The sequence below is a fragment of the Galleria mellonella genome, unplaced genomic scaffold (genome assembly GCF_026898425.1).
Source record: "Galleria mellonella isolate WM207_F2 unplaced genomic scaffold, CSIRO_AGI_GalMel_v1 utg121, whole genome shotgun sequence".
In the NCBI taxonomy this organism is placed as follows: domain Eukaryota; kingdom Metazoa; phylum Arthropoda; class Insecta; order Lepidoptera; family Pyralidae; genus Galleria; species Galleria mellonella.
In genome coordinates this window covers 787,213-801,565 of record NW_026441983.1, presented here as the reverse complement: position 1 = coordinate 801,565, position 14,353 = coordinate 787,213, and the positions used below count along the sequence as shown (strand labels likewise).

Sequence of the window (14,353 nt, the reverse complement as noted above, 5' to 3'; positions counted from 1 at the left end):
GTGATGAATACACTTGGAATTCAGCACGATGGTTTCCAGAGCGACCACGTGAAGGTCGACCTGGTTCAGTATATTACTAGCAATGCGGCCCTCAGTCTCCATTATTAACAATCCCTCTCCCCAGGTAAACATGATAGGTAAGTCCGCCATTGTATACTAAATCATTTACTAGTATTTAATCTGACTTATGTACAATAAAGATTTTTACAATACAATACAATACATGATAGGTGAGGATGAGAGCAGACCAGTTAACCCATCGTGATGAATACACCATGAATTGTGTTATGTTTTCCAGGGGGTGGGCATGGGGATGTCGACATAACCCTATATTGCCAGCAATGGGGCTGGTAGGTCGCATTACCAACAACCACTTACCTTTCCCTGGTGTATGGGTAGGTTATATCCTAACTTAAAAAATAGATACTATATGTACTGATTCACGCGGGCAGAGCCGCAGGACAGAGCTAGCCAAATGTTAATAAGGCACGCCGTATGCATGTCACGTACGTATGAAACGTCACGAAGAGTTCTAAATATTGAATGTTGGAATATTTCTAAAATACCATTTATTTGAAATAATAAATTCGTCTGTAAGTGAGACGAGAAGAAACAACTGTAATATAGTTTGAAATTTAATAAATATATATTGAAAATAACCGTATTTTATTACCCCCATAGATAGATAGATAGGTACCCTTTATTGTTCCCTCCATAAGATTACAATAGTAAACTTATTATAGATACAAACAATTACAAGGTAATATTGCACTGAGAGAACAATGCGCGGCCTTATCGCTGAGAGCGATCTCTTGCACGCCACCTTTGGATGGAGAGTAGTTTTTTTGCGCGAGCGCGATTACCATTCCATTAGAAAAAAAAACACCTTAATCCTCAGAAATGGCAACGCATGGGGGGTATCATGGGCGAAACAGTATACTCTGTTACGTCCACGGTACTGCTCATGTCTATAGGCGACGGTTACCACTTTCCATCAGGTGGGCCGTCAGCTTGTTTGTCTTATTATTTTTTATTAAAAAAAAAATAAAAGAAAATACAAATCGTCATCAGCAATTTATTAATAATTATTATAATTATGTATACAAGTGTTCCCCCACATCGTATAACCACTAGGACATCCAGCAAAGGAGCAAGTAAAGCAGCGGTTAAACCTAAACTTTACCGAACCTGAATTCAATATGGGCCGGTCATAAGCTCTTTTAATTCTAACCAAGTTATCATTGGTAACATCTGTTGGATCAACTTCATTTGACAGTATTTCATCACTTACGACTTCATACTCATTCACTTGTAGCATTTTCTCATTGTGAAATTCATTTATATTTGAATCAATCTTTTTATATTTTTTAATCACATCAGCAATATGATCGTGTACGTTGTTCATTATGACTTCATTATTTGTTCCGACTTCATTTATTCCATTTTCACGTTCATTTATTTTCTTCATATATTCATTGTTGACTTCATTTATTCTATATTCATTTACATTTGTGCCTTCATTGACCGTATTGTGGTGATTCGGTATATATATATTATAACTATTGTCTTCAGCTAACACATTGACTATGCCAACAATTAGATAGAATACGACGAACATTTTATTTTTTATTACTGAAAATATATAAAAAAAAAAACATATATAATCTGACTAAGTACGAAAAAATTAAAAGAAAAATATTGTGACGTTTTCAATCGACTTCAAAAAGAAGGAGAACTATTAAGAAAACTATTTTTAAATACACAAATGGGAAAAGTGGACAATAAAGAAGCAGGTAAGTATGCAGGTACTATTTACCTGTAAAAAAGCTTTTTCATCGCGTAAAGTCCCAATTGTGTATATAAAACATATGTGTAAATAACGCGAATGTTTAAAATTAAACTAATTTAACCATAAAACTAACCTGTCAGTGTGACTTCAGTCCCAAGTGAGTTCAAATTATCAACTAAAATGATTAATTTAATACCATTGACATATAACTATCAGCTTGTAACATAAAAATGGTAGAAAGTAATAAAATAAATATACTTCTTATCTGCGTACTTAATTGTACTCTGTCAAATGGTTTATATAAAAAAAAAAGAGTCGGGACTCTTGGTACGAGTTGCAATCAAGACGTGGATTCCGCAAGAGTTAACGTCCATCTACATCTACACTAATATTATAAAGTGCGAAAGATTTGTATTTTCGTGTGTATGTATGTTTGTAATGAATAAACACAAAAACTACTTTGCCGATTTCAAAAATTCTCTCACCATTAGAGAGCTACATTCACCCTGAGTTACATAGGCTATGTTTATTGCTAGAAAAGATTTTGGATCCTTACTAAAACTTGAGTAACGTAACTCGAGGTGTAAAAAATGCTATAAAATATCTTTGGTCGCGTGCGCTGCGGAAACTATTGGTAATAGAACAAAAGAATGTTCTACAATATTGAAGGAAATATCAATAACTACAAAAAACTTCGCGACACTATATGTCCAACTGTTATCGTTATGTCACAATGGTCACTTTTTAAAATGTTGTAATAATGTCAACCTGTGCGAAGCCGGGACGGGCCGCTAGTTATATATAACTAGTCTGGCCATAAATACTGTCACATAAAAACTTTTTTACAACTTTTTAATTATTTTGAATTTGGAACATGTCTATTATTCAAAAACTTCTTTCGATTTCGCGCCATTTCACATATATTTTTGTATTCATTACCAAATTACAATATGGAATTAATATAGGAAATTGGTAGTAGCACTCACCAGTATTAAGCAACGCCGGGATCAGGATCAGTATTAAGGAAAACCAGGACTAGGATTTTAGTTACCTACACTAGTTAATATTAGTCAGTTAGAAAGTTCAGTCAATGTTCATAGTATATAAGACAAAAGGGTAATCTGTCATATTTATTCAAATATATTTTTTCTTTATTTTACATTGACAAGCGCTGCTAGAATGCATATCGCCTGCCATTGAACCAAGAAGGTTCTTAACATCTTCTCTCGATGTGTAATCCTAGCAGCTTACTAATCTTCTCTAACCTTGGCTTTGGTAAAGCTTTGGTAAAAATATCCGCAAGCTGCCACTCACTGCTAATTTTCTGAACCATGAGATCACCTTTTGTCACAAGTTCTCGAACAAAGAAGTGCCTGATGAGAATATGTTTTGTTCTCTTGTGAAACTCAGGATTTTCCGCTAGTCTCACCGCGGCTTCATTGTCCACTTGTAATACAGGAGGATACTGTATTTCAGTAAGTTCGCTTAGTATACTAGTTAGCCAAATGCATTCTCGAGCTGCTTCACTGGCTGCAACTATTTCTGCTTCAGTGGTTGAAATTGCAACACTTGCTTGTCTTTGACTCATCCAAGATACAGCACCACCAGCAAACATGCACAGTACTCCAGAAGTTGACCGTCCAGTACCAACGTCTCCTCCATGGTCAGCATCACTATAACACTCTATGATGCCCTTTTTATAGTCCTTTTGATACAAAATACCCATATCTTGCGTATGTTGTAAATAACGCAGAATCCGTTTCAGCTTTACACAATCGTCTTCAGTTGGATTTTCCAAATTTCTTGAGACGACACTAACAGCTAATGCAATGTCAGGTCTCGTTCCAACCATGAGATATGCTAAGGCTCCAACAATATGTCTATATTTCAACAACATATTACTCATGTCGACCTTATCCCGGTTTTGAGACATGTCTCTAACAATTGGTGTATGCACCGGTCTGCAGCTGTCCATCCCAAACCGTCGAAGAACTTTGTTCACATAACACTTCTGATGAATTTTTATGCCGTCTTCTCTGGTTATTATCTCTATACCGAGAAAGTAGGATACAGACTTCGTTGTGATTTTAAATTTTCCCATTAAATCTTTTAGGAAATTTTCGATCAGTTTCTGATTAGACGCAGCTACCAAACCATCATCCACATAAAGAGCCACAATGAGCTTCTCGCTAGACTCCTTTCTTGTGAAAAGGCATGGATCAGCATCAGATACTTTCAAACCGATTTCCTTGAAAAAATCTAATATACGCTTGTTCCAGCACCGAGGTGCCTGCTTCAAACCATAAAGACTTTTCTTCAGTAAACAAACTTTACCAGAGTTATCTTCATAACCTTCCGGCTGTCGCATGTAGATTTCTTCATCAAGATCGCCATACAGAAATGCAGTGGATACATCAAATTGCGCCATATGCATCTGTTCACTAGCGGCAACAGCTAATACACTTCTAATGGTCGCCATTCTTGCTACAGGACTGAATGTTTGATAATAGTCCACGCCTTTCTTCTGACTATATCCCTTAATAACAAGCCTAGCCTTGTATTTGTCGACATTCCCGTCAGCATTTAATTTGACCTTGAAAACCCACTTGCAGGGTATGACTTTCCGACCTTTCGGGAGATCTACCAACACCCAAGTTTTATTTTCCTTCAGAGAATTAATTTCCTTATCCATTGCCTTTCTCCAAAGTTTACTTTCAGCACTTCTTACAGCTTCCTTGTAGCTATTAGGTTCCAGTTGATTACCAGTGCTCTCTCCATTTATATTATATAGAACAAAATCATTGAATTTCTGTGGTAGACGAAGCTATGACCTATCTCTAAGAATACGACTACTTTCCTTTATAATCTCATGTTCATCCATAGTTTCGTGAAGCTCGGCTTCGTCATTTCCTTCTAATACTCCCCCACATTCAATAGTTTGTTCTAGCGTATTACTTCTTGCATCATCAAATATATCTTCATTAATAACAGAAGTGTCTTCTCTATCAATAAACTAATCATTGTTTACAAGACCTTCAATTTCATCATTACCAATTACAATATTCTGAGCATCAGAAGATTCTACATGAGGTAATTTTTCATCATTCCTCTGTTGAGTTATCTCTTGTAATGCTAAAGGTTGCAACTCAATTACATTGCTAGAAAATTCTGCTTGCATGGGTTCAGACACCTTCAGTGATTCACCTCTAAGTAGAGACATATCATCAAACGTCACATCTCTTGACCTTACTAAACCATTAGAACCATTCCAGAGACGATATCCATCATCATTATCATACCCTATTAGAATACATTTCATAGCTTTCTTATGTAATTTTTTCCGAGTCTGTTTAGGCACGTGAGCATAACATGATGACCCAATGATCCTCATGTGTTTAATCCTTGGCTTTATACCAGTCCAAAGTTCTGAGGGTGACTTGTGTTCCACTGACGTTGGCCCTGTCCTGTTTAAAATATATACAGCAGTATTCACCAATTCAGCCCACAAAGTTTCAGGTAACCTTTCATGTGCATGCATCATAGCTCTAGCACATTTCACGATCGTTCTATTATCTCTTTCGCTATTCCCGTTTTGTTCCGGTGTATACGGCATCGTCAGTCTTTGCTTTATTCCATTTTCCACCAATATTTTCCGTACTTGTGCATTGTCGAATTCACCACCATTGTCACTCAATAGTTCCTTAACAACATGACCAGCTACTTTAGCTTCAACTAAAAACTGTTTCAATTTCTCGTGTACTTCCGACTTATTCCGAAGAAAATACACAAAACGATGACGTGTATATTCGTCTTTGAAAAGTACAAAATATCGTAATTTGGAATAACTAGATGGAAAGGGCCCGCAAACATCCGAATGTATGCGTTCTCCAGGTTTCGTAGCTTTATCTCGTACACCAAACTTTTGTCTGTGAGATTTTCCAAAGATACAACCTTCGCATAATTCTTCACTATCTTTTGTTTTTATCCCCAACTCTCTATCTATCAGACTTCTTATATGTCTTTTATTTTGATGACCAAAACGTTCGTGATAAAGTTGCAATATATCAACTTTCTGTACCAAATTTACTGACATATTAATAGGCGGTACGACTCTACAATTCAGCTTGTATAATCCTCCATACCTCTCCCTATTTCCTGTCACAGTAATCATTCCTCCTATTTTCATAGTACAAGTAGTGACCCGTGATTCAAACACGCTACCTGGATTCCTATCTTGCGTCGATAATACAGAAAACAGATTTCTACTTATCTGAGGAACATACCAAACATCTCTCAAAGTCGATCTCACAGTATGTCCATTAACATCGGCCTCAATACAAACTGAACTTTGCCTTGATCACATTTTTATCTGCCGTAGTTACAGTGTGACCTTCACTGAAGTATTCGAAATCTTGAAAGATATCATTCCGCATTGTAACATGATTCGTAGCCCCATTATCCACATTCCAATGGTCACGATCTACAATACTACTTTCAGCCGAATTCACAGTCAGTAACATCATGTTAATTCCCTTACTACTGCAATCTTTTCGAGAAACTACTTTCTTAGGACAGTCTTTCTTAAGGTGACCAACCTCTTTGCAACCAAAGCATTTAAACTTTTTGCTACTGTCCTTGTTATTACTACCTTTGTCTTCACACTTACTAGGTTTCTTCTTGATTCCTTTGACAGCAAAGGCCTTGTGGGCGATATTATGGACTGTATATTGATGTATATGTTGTAATCAAACAATGGGTTTAAAAGGAAAATAACTATAATACAGAAAACTACGAAAAATAGACTACGACAGCAAAGAGCAAAAGTGACAATTGGTGGAAACAAAAGTATAAAAATACAATAAAAATAAAATCTTTAAAAATAACTAAGGAGTTCGCAACATTACCGACCCCTGGTGCAGAAATGCACAAATTCGATAGCAAGCCAGGTTAAACAAAAAAATGAAAACTTAGGGGTTTAACCTGACTAACTTTTTGGAAGGTCGGCGAAGCAAACCGCCTGCTGTCGCTACGTCCACCACCCTAATAACGCCATCGTTGCCTGGGAAAGTTGCTGTGACACGTCCACGGGGCCACGTTCCTCTTGGAAGATTCTCGTCTACGATCACAACCAAATCGCCAATGTTCAAATTACGATCTCTTCGACCGTTTAGACGAGGCTGCATAGTAGGTAATATTTCTTTCACCCACCGATTCCAAAAGTGATCAGCCAGACGAAGCGCCTTCTTCCAATCCGCTCTTCGGACTAAATCAGTATCATCTAACACTCCGGCTGACATCTGATTGGAAGATGAACCGATCAGAAAGTGAAATGGCGTTAAAGTTTCCTCGCTATCGGATTCAACCGAGACATAAGTAAGAGGTCGTGAGTTAACAATTGCTTCGGCTTCAGTCAACAACGTAAGTAGTACCTCCTCTTTAGGTGACCTTTCATGTAGTGTAGCTTTTAATGCAACTTTCACACAGCGAATAAGTCTCTCCCAACAACCTCCAAAAAAAGGCGCAGCAGCTGGGATGAAGCTCCACTTTATGCCTCTATTGGCAGCAAAATCTGGAACCGCAGGTTGGTAAAATTCTCTTAATAAGCGATTGGCTCCTACAAAGTTTGTGCCATTATCGGAGTAAATTGTTTCAGGCGTGCCTCTTCTTGCTATAAATCTCCGTATGCTCATAATAGCTGAATCAGCAGAGAGGTTGTGGACAAGCTCTAAATGGACAGCTCTAGACGTCAGGCAAGTAAATAGCGCAACATAGCGCTTGTCATGTCTTCGACCAATAGTGACGTTAATTGGTCCGAAGTAATCCAATCCCGTGAAAGTAAATGGACGACGATGGTGAGCAAGCCGGTGTGGAGGAAGATTTCCGGTCACTGGATTCAGTGGTTTAGTTTTTCTAATGCGACAGAAGCAACATTGATAAGCCACGCTTCGTACGGTGTTGCGCAAGTGAAGTAACCAAGACCAATATTGTTGTCTGATTTCATTTATAACCGTTTCGTTATTAGCATGACCTGCCTTTCTGTGGAAATATTGAACGAGTAAGCGAACAACGGGATGGTGACCATCTAAGAGTATGGGAAATCTTACATCAGTGTCAACATTTTGTACGGCCTTAATCCTACCATACAGTCGTAAAAGGTTATCTTCTCCCATCATTGGCGACAATTTGCTGAGGCGACTCGATTTTGCGATTGGTTGTGATCTCGTAATGCACTGGATCTCTTCTCTAAAACTGTCTTGTTGAACACGTTGCAAGACATGTCGTTCTGCGGCTTTCATTAGTTCTGCTGTCAAAGATATTAAAGTGGTGGACGCAGAAGAATTACGATAACGAGTGTAGATAAAGTTTTTAGTGCCAGAAATAGATCGATCCAAAAGTGAACGAAATTTTGAAACAACCTGCAAAACGCGAGCAGTGACGCGAAGTAATCGGAGCCAGTCACTGAATCGAGTAAAGTCAGCAATAATTAACACATGAACAGCTAATGGATCCAACTGCTGTCTGCGTTCCTCTTGAACCATGGGCTGACCAGCTGGTTCAATAGGCCAATCTTTCGGGGAACCAAGAAGAAATGGGGGTCCCGTAAACCAACGGTGGTTTGAATTCAAATTAAGGGGTTTCGTGCGTGTGGCATCATCAGCAACGTTCAAGCTAGTTGGAACCCATCTCCAATCCTGAATACGAGAATTCTCAGAAATTTCACCGATTCGATGGGCTACAAATGGCTTGAATGAACGCGCGTCGCTTCTAAGCCAACTAAGAACAGTTAATGAATCCGTCCATAAAACTGTACGGATGGGTTTCTTTTTATGAGATTCCTTGATGGTCACAGCAAGGCGTGAAGCAATCAAAGCAGCTTGTAATTCTAACCGCGGAATTGAAGTTGGTTTTAAAGGTGAAACTCTTGTTTTACTAGCGATGAGAGCGAGCTTGACACAACCATCTGGATACAAAAATCTCCAATAAGCCACACACGCATAAGCAAGCTCGCTTGCATCTGCAAATACATGTAACTCCCTATGCAGAGGTTCACCATTTTGTTTAGCATACCAACGTGGAATTTTGATGGTTGATACATCAAAAAGTTCTTTAAACCATTCGGTCCACTTTGATACTTCTGAAGGAGAAAAGGGCGTATCCCAATCAATATTTGATCTCCACACGTCTTGGAGTAATATGCGACCTTTTCCTACAATTGGACCCAGCAAACCTAACGGGTCATAGACTTTCATAAGGTGTGATAATACCTTACGTTTATTAAGATTGGTTCCCAAAGTAAAATTTTCCAAACCGGTCCTAAAACCTATAAGGTCTGTTGAGGGATCCCAAGAAACGCCTAATACTTTAATACTAGATGAAGTATTACCGAGTGGAACCTCCTCAGCGTGCGCGGCGCGAAGTTCCTCGGGAATTAGTCTCAACGCTTCTTTATTATTAGACAGCCAACCACGCATTTCGAAGCAAGCTTTACTATGGACAGTAACTATATCAAAAGCAAGCTGTGCGGCCTGATCCTCATTATCCAAACTACCAAGATAGTCGTCCATATAATGGTCATGTATAATTGCATCAACCGCTTCTGGATACCGATCTTGATAAAAAATTGCGTTTTTATTTTTGATATATAGAGCGATAAATGGACTAGAAGTCGCTCCAAAAATAACCGCACACATTCTATATTCTTTTAAAGGTGCATCTTTAATTGAATTGTCACGCCACAAGAAGCGTAAAGCATCTCTATCCTGCTCTCTAATGCGTATTTGAGGGAACATTTCTTTGATATCTGCCGTCAAAGCAATGCGACCTTCTCTAAATCTAAAAAGGATACCAACTAAATTTTCTAAAAGATCAGGTCCCTGAAGAAGAAGAGAATTCAATGAGACGCCTTGATTTGTAGCCGCTGCATCATGCACGACTCTAAGCTTACGCTTTTGTGGGTGGTAAACCCCAAAATGTGGTAAGTACAGTCTATAATTTTGCGTAGAACTATTCTTATAATGTAAGGAATCAGAGGTACTAATACGCTTACAATTATAGTAAGTAATAGGCTTACATTCCTCTGCATACTCTTTAACTATCATATTATCTATGAATTTTCTATATGCTTCAGCAAAATCACGCTCACGATTCATTCGTCTTTCCAAAGTTAAGAAACGTGACATAGCTTGTGAATAGCTATCTGGAATTTGTTTAATATTGTCACGCCAAGGAAGACCTACCTCAAATCTGCCAGTCGGTAATCGTTTGGCAGTAAATTCTAAAATCTCTAAGGCGCGTAAATCCTGTTTGCTATGTAATGTTTCACGTTTAGAAATACCTAATGAGTCTATTTTATATTGCTCTTTAACAAGGAGCTCTAATCGTTCATCGTCAGAAATATCTGTTTTATCTAAAAATTGACAATGATTAATAAATTCAATAGGTTTAGTTTTACTACAACTTATTCCATATAATGTCCAACCTAACAAAGTACGACAAGCCACAGGTTCATTGCGTTTTCCTATACGAACTTCACGAGTTATTGACAAATGCCAATCTTCGGCACCGATAAGTACGGTCGGTGTAGCATTATTATATGTTAAGAAGTCAGCTAAATCACATAAATGACTATAAGATGTCAAAGTCTCTTTTGACAAGGATTGCGCATGTAAACTAAGTGACACCATAGCTCTGGCTCGTTTTACTAAATAAATGTCAGACATAAACTTACCTTTTATATGGAAATCTACGTAACTTATAGTAGTGTTCTTATGTAGACCACCTATGCCATTAACAGTAATAGGTTCCTGAGGACCCGATAATCCAATTTGAGTGGCAACACTAGCATCAATCAATGTAGCCGTGCTACCATCGTCTAGCAAAGCGTATGTGTCTAAGCTACCAGTTGGACCGAAAATAGTAATAGGTAATACTTTTAATAAAACATTAGAAGTTGAAGGAGAATGTTCAGTTTGCCATACGCCGGTATTACTAATAATAACCTTATCCTCCAAAGGTGCAGTGGTAGAAGGTGAGGATACGTCTTGAGTCGCAGTGGCACACACTGTGTCATTTATATGCAGTGTATCAGGTGCAGGTGGTGATATTGACATATCCTGTCTACCATGAAGTAGAGGATGATGCCGAAAGGAGCAGCCATTAATACCACAAGGATTTACCTTACACGTCTTCCATAGATGTGAAGAGCGACGTAGACATCTGTAGCAAACCTTGAACTCTCGCAACCAACTCCATCTTTCATCGACTGTCAAGATTTTGAATTCCTCACAAGATGTAATGTTGTGATTCTTCTTACAATAAATACATTCTATCTTAGAATTTGTTTTAATTTTAGATTGAGAAGTAGAATGAATAATTTCACGTCTGAATTGTTTATTAGCAACTTGACCTACGTGCAATTGTTGTGTTGCTAAAGAGAGAGCCAATTCAGGAGATAAAGCGAAGTTAGTATGACGCTCGTGTTCACGCGTCAAAAATTGTGACAAAACTTCTAGCTTAGAAAGGTGCGGGTTCGACCTACTAAATTCTGATGCATAATCACTCCATCTCATTTTAGTGTTAGGGTTCAATTTTCCTAAAATGACATGAAATAATTCTGGTGAATGTAAATATTCACTATGATTGAGTAGTTTTATAGTAGAAAGACTATTCCGTACTTTATTAGCAATAGTACTTAACTCTTTAAGATCGTTACCTAATCGAGGTAGCGACTTCAATAATTGTACCTCACTGAAGACAATCATTTCTGGTGACGCAAAACTTCGTTCGAGTGCGCACATGATCTCTTCTGGATCCTCTGCAGAGACGAGAAGCGAAGCGACGGCTTCTCGTGCGGGTCCACGAAGCGCATTTTGTAAACGCGCAACGTTCTCTACAGGGGAATAAAATGATTTAGTACTAGCAAATATTTTTTTGAATTGTAACCACAGTAATGGACTGCCTGTAAAAGGGAACAACTCTATCCTAGAATGTTTAGGCATGTTGTGAGCTGTGGCTAAGGCTTTCGCTGCGTCTGCCATGTTGGCCGTAATTTGTAAAAATAACTGAGAATTGACATCATTGTTACCAACGGTCACGTGGTCACGTTCCCCTACGGGATGTACCAGAAAGGGTGGCGATACACTCGCCTGTACTGGTACATGAGAAACAGAACCTACGCTCGTTGAACAGGTGAGGTGTGCTGCTAATTGTGGAGCAGCAGCCTGAGGAGCTACTGGCGCGATGGCCGAATAACTAGGCTGTGAGACCTCATGACGTTCATCTCTAGTGTCGTGTATTTCAATATTACAATTATTTTTTACCCATTGTTCCGTTCTGGTCATACGAGTAGAGTTGCTCCTACTTCGCCTGCTACCTTTGGAGTCTGCTTCAGCACTAATTTGCTCCAGCTCGGCACGGTATTCAGCATCTTCGACTTCCGCAAGATGTCGTGCGAGTGCGGCCTCACGTTCATACTGGCGACGCTTGTGGACAGCTTCAGCAGCAGCCATCCGCGCTTTCACGCTCAAAGACGAAACACGAGATTTCGACTGCGCGGATCGCAAGCTGCAAGCTTGATCACCTTCATCTGCACAGACTCTATCTAAGCCTACATGAGACGGCTCGGCGTGAGATGTAGTAGAAGCGACGTTATGCGATGACATGATTTTACCTTTACTACGCGTGATCATTATATGAACTATACGATACTGCTATGTATGAACACTACTACGTACGAAACTAAATACGGAATGAAAATGTTAGGTGTGATAGTTTACCGAAGAAGGACCAAAAATGTGGGCGATATTATGGACTGTATATTGATGTATATGTTGTAATCAAACAATGGGTTTAAAAGGAAAATAACTATAATACAGAAAACTACGAAAAATAGACTACGACAGCAAAGAGCAAAAGTGACAATTGGTGGAAACAAAAGTATAAAAATACAATAAAAATAAAATCTTTAAAAATAACTAAGGAGTTCGCAACAGGCCTCACAACTAGATTCACTGTCTACATTGTTACCGAGTGCCTTTTCATGCGCACACAGCTGACTTGTGATATTCTCTATATTCCTATCCTTCTTAGACATTAACAGCCAACTTGACTTGAATGAAAAATATGTTTCAGGTAAAGTATCCAAGATTTTACAAATTAATAGAACTTCAGGTAAATCCTTACCTTCCTCTTCTTTCATTAATTCTTGCTTGAGCTTATACCACAGATTTTTCAACTTCGAGATGTGTGAAGCTATGTCATCAGCAGGATTTTTCTTATATCTGAAAAGAAGAAGCTGATCAAGTGGTCGGAAAGGCACAACGTGGTCATCATCCTGCGTGAGTGATGGTTTAATGGGGGCGTGTCTTATCAAGGAGCCACAAAACTATTTTTTTTTTTTAAAAAGGTGTGAAAACTTCAGCCAAAGTGTATTAAGGTACAATTTTGGATCATATTGTGAAATCTTTCAGTAATACACTTTAAAAATATACCGTGGACTTTCCAGCAGGCCTCTGCACCTGGTCACAAGGCACGAATTACCCAAGCCTGGCTTGAAACCAACGTTTCGGACTTTATAAGAGCTGAAGACTGGCTTTCATCTAGCGTAGTCCTCAACCCTTTAGTCTTCAAATTATGGTCAGTTTTAGAGGACATGGCCTGCTCTAAAAGACACGGCGATATTGAGTCTCTTAAAAAATTTTTGGAGCAAACAGTGGCGAAATTTCCCTAAAGAAATAGTGAGTAAATCTATAGATTCGTAGCCAGACAGATTAAAGGCCTGTATAAGACCCAAAGGTGGCCATTTCGAAGTTTTTTTATTTTGTACAGAGACTTTAATAAATTCATAGGTATAAGTTTTATCAAGGTATATTACATGACTTCATAAAAAAAAAATGCATTTTCATTTGTATGTATCATCATTGTATCAGCATTTAACTGTCCACCGTTGAACCCCTGCTGCCTTCCCCTTGGGGAGTATTGCTATCCTTCTGTGGCGTCTGTAAATAAATATTGTAAATATTCATCTCATAGCCACTTGTCAACATCATTACTTTCTTCTCCATCAAGTAGGTTAATTTAATTGTACATAGATATTTCACCTCTTTCTATCTTTCGCACTGGACGTACAGACATGACAGCGACGTTCACTTCTCACATTCATTTCTGCTGTCATTCTCTCATTATATGAAAATCAATAATATAATCAAGTTGGTTGTTACTTATTTCGTCCAAACAACTACATTTCCACCAAAAGCTCCCTTTCTCGCCTCTTACGACGGGGGAAAGGAAGGGGTGGCCCATTCTGCGTCGGAGCCGACACGGCAAGTTATTACTGTGTGTTTAAGTGCAATAAAGAATATATTTATATATATATATATATATATATATATATATGTATGTATAATGAACCGTTCGCCACGGAACCCTAATAAATTCCGCAACAAACAGCACAGCTTATCACCCAGTGACATGATATTACACTCGGTCAAAGTGGCAGCACGAATATCGCCTCAACTAGACGAGGTCTTATTTTCCACGGACACTTCAGACTACGTCTTCCGTTTA

The 14,353-nt window shown here is 38.5% G+C and overlaps 1 protein-coding gene and 1 long non-coding RNA gene across 2 annotated transcripts; both read right to left on the bottom strand.

Moving 5' to 3' along the window:
- Positions 1-1,055: 1,055 nt before the first annotated feature.
- LOC113517678 (uncharacterized) lies at positions 1,056-2,156 on the bottom strand. The gene is made up of 2 exons (XR_008253336.1): positions 1,923-2,156; positions 1,056-1,632 (listed from the first exon to the last, which is right to left on the bottom strand). It is a non-coding gene; the product is annotated as an uncharacterized LOC113517678 (long non-coding RNA).
- A 3,964-nt stretch (positions 2,157-6,120) lies between these two features.
- On the bottom strand, positions 6,121-12,450 carry LOC128201310 (uncharacterized). Its single transcript, XM_052897936.1, has 3 exons — positions 11,200-12,450; positions 6,804-11,118; positions 6,121-6,509 (listed from the first exon to the last, which is right to left on the bottom strand). Exons 1-3 carry the CDS (start codon positions 12,448-12,450, stop codon positions 6,121-6,123), a joined length of 5,955 nt encoding a protein of 1,984 aa, XP_052753896.1.
- Between the last annotated feature and the right edge of the window lie 1,903 nt (positions 12,451-14,353).

What these genes read in the sequence shown, in the direction of transcription:
- LOC128201310 (XM_052897936.1), bottom strand. Translation starts at nt 12,450, where the DNA reads ATGTCATCGCATAACGTCGCTTCTACTACATCTCACGCCGAGCCGTCT. An exon ending in TAGCAACACAACAATTGCAC is followed by an intron (nt 11,119 to 11,199) that starts GTAGGTCAAGTT and finishes ACAAATTCTAAG; the next exon opens with ATAGAATGTATTTATTGTAA. An exon ending in GGACGTAGCGACAGCAGGCG is followed by an intron (nt 6,510 to 6,803) that starts GTTTGCTTCGCC and finishes ATCAATATACAG; the next exon opens with TCCATAATATCGCCCACAAG.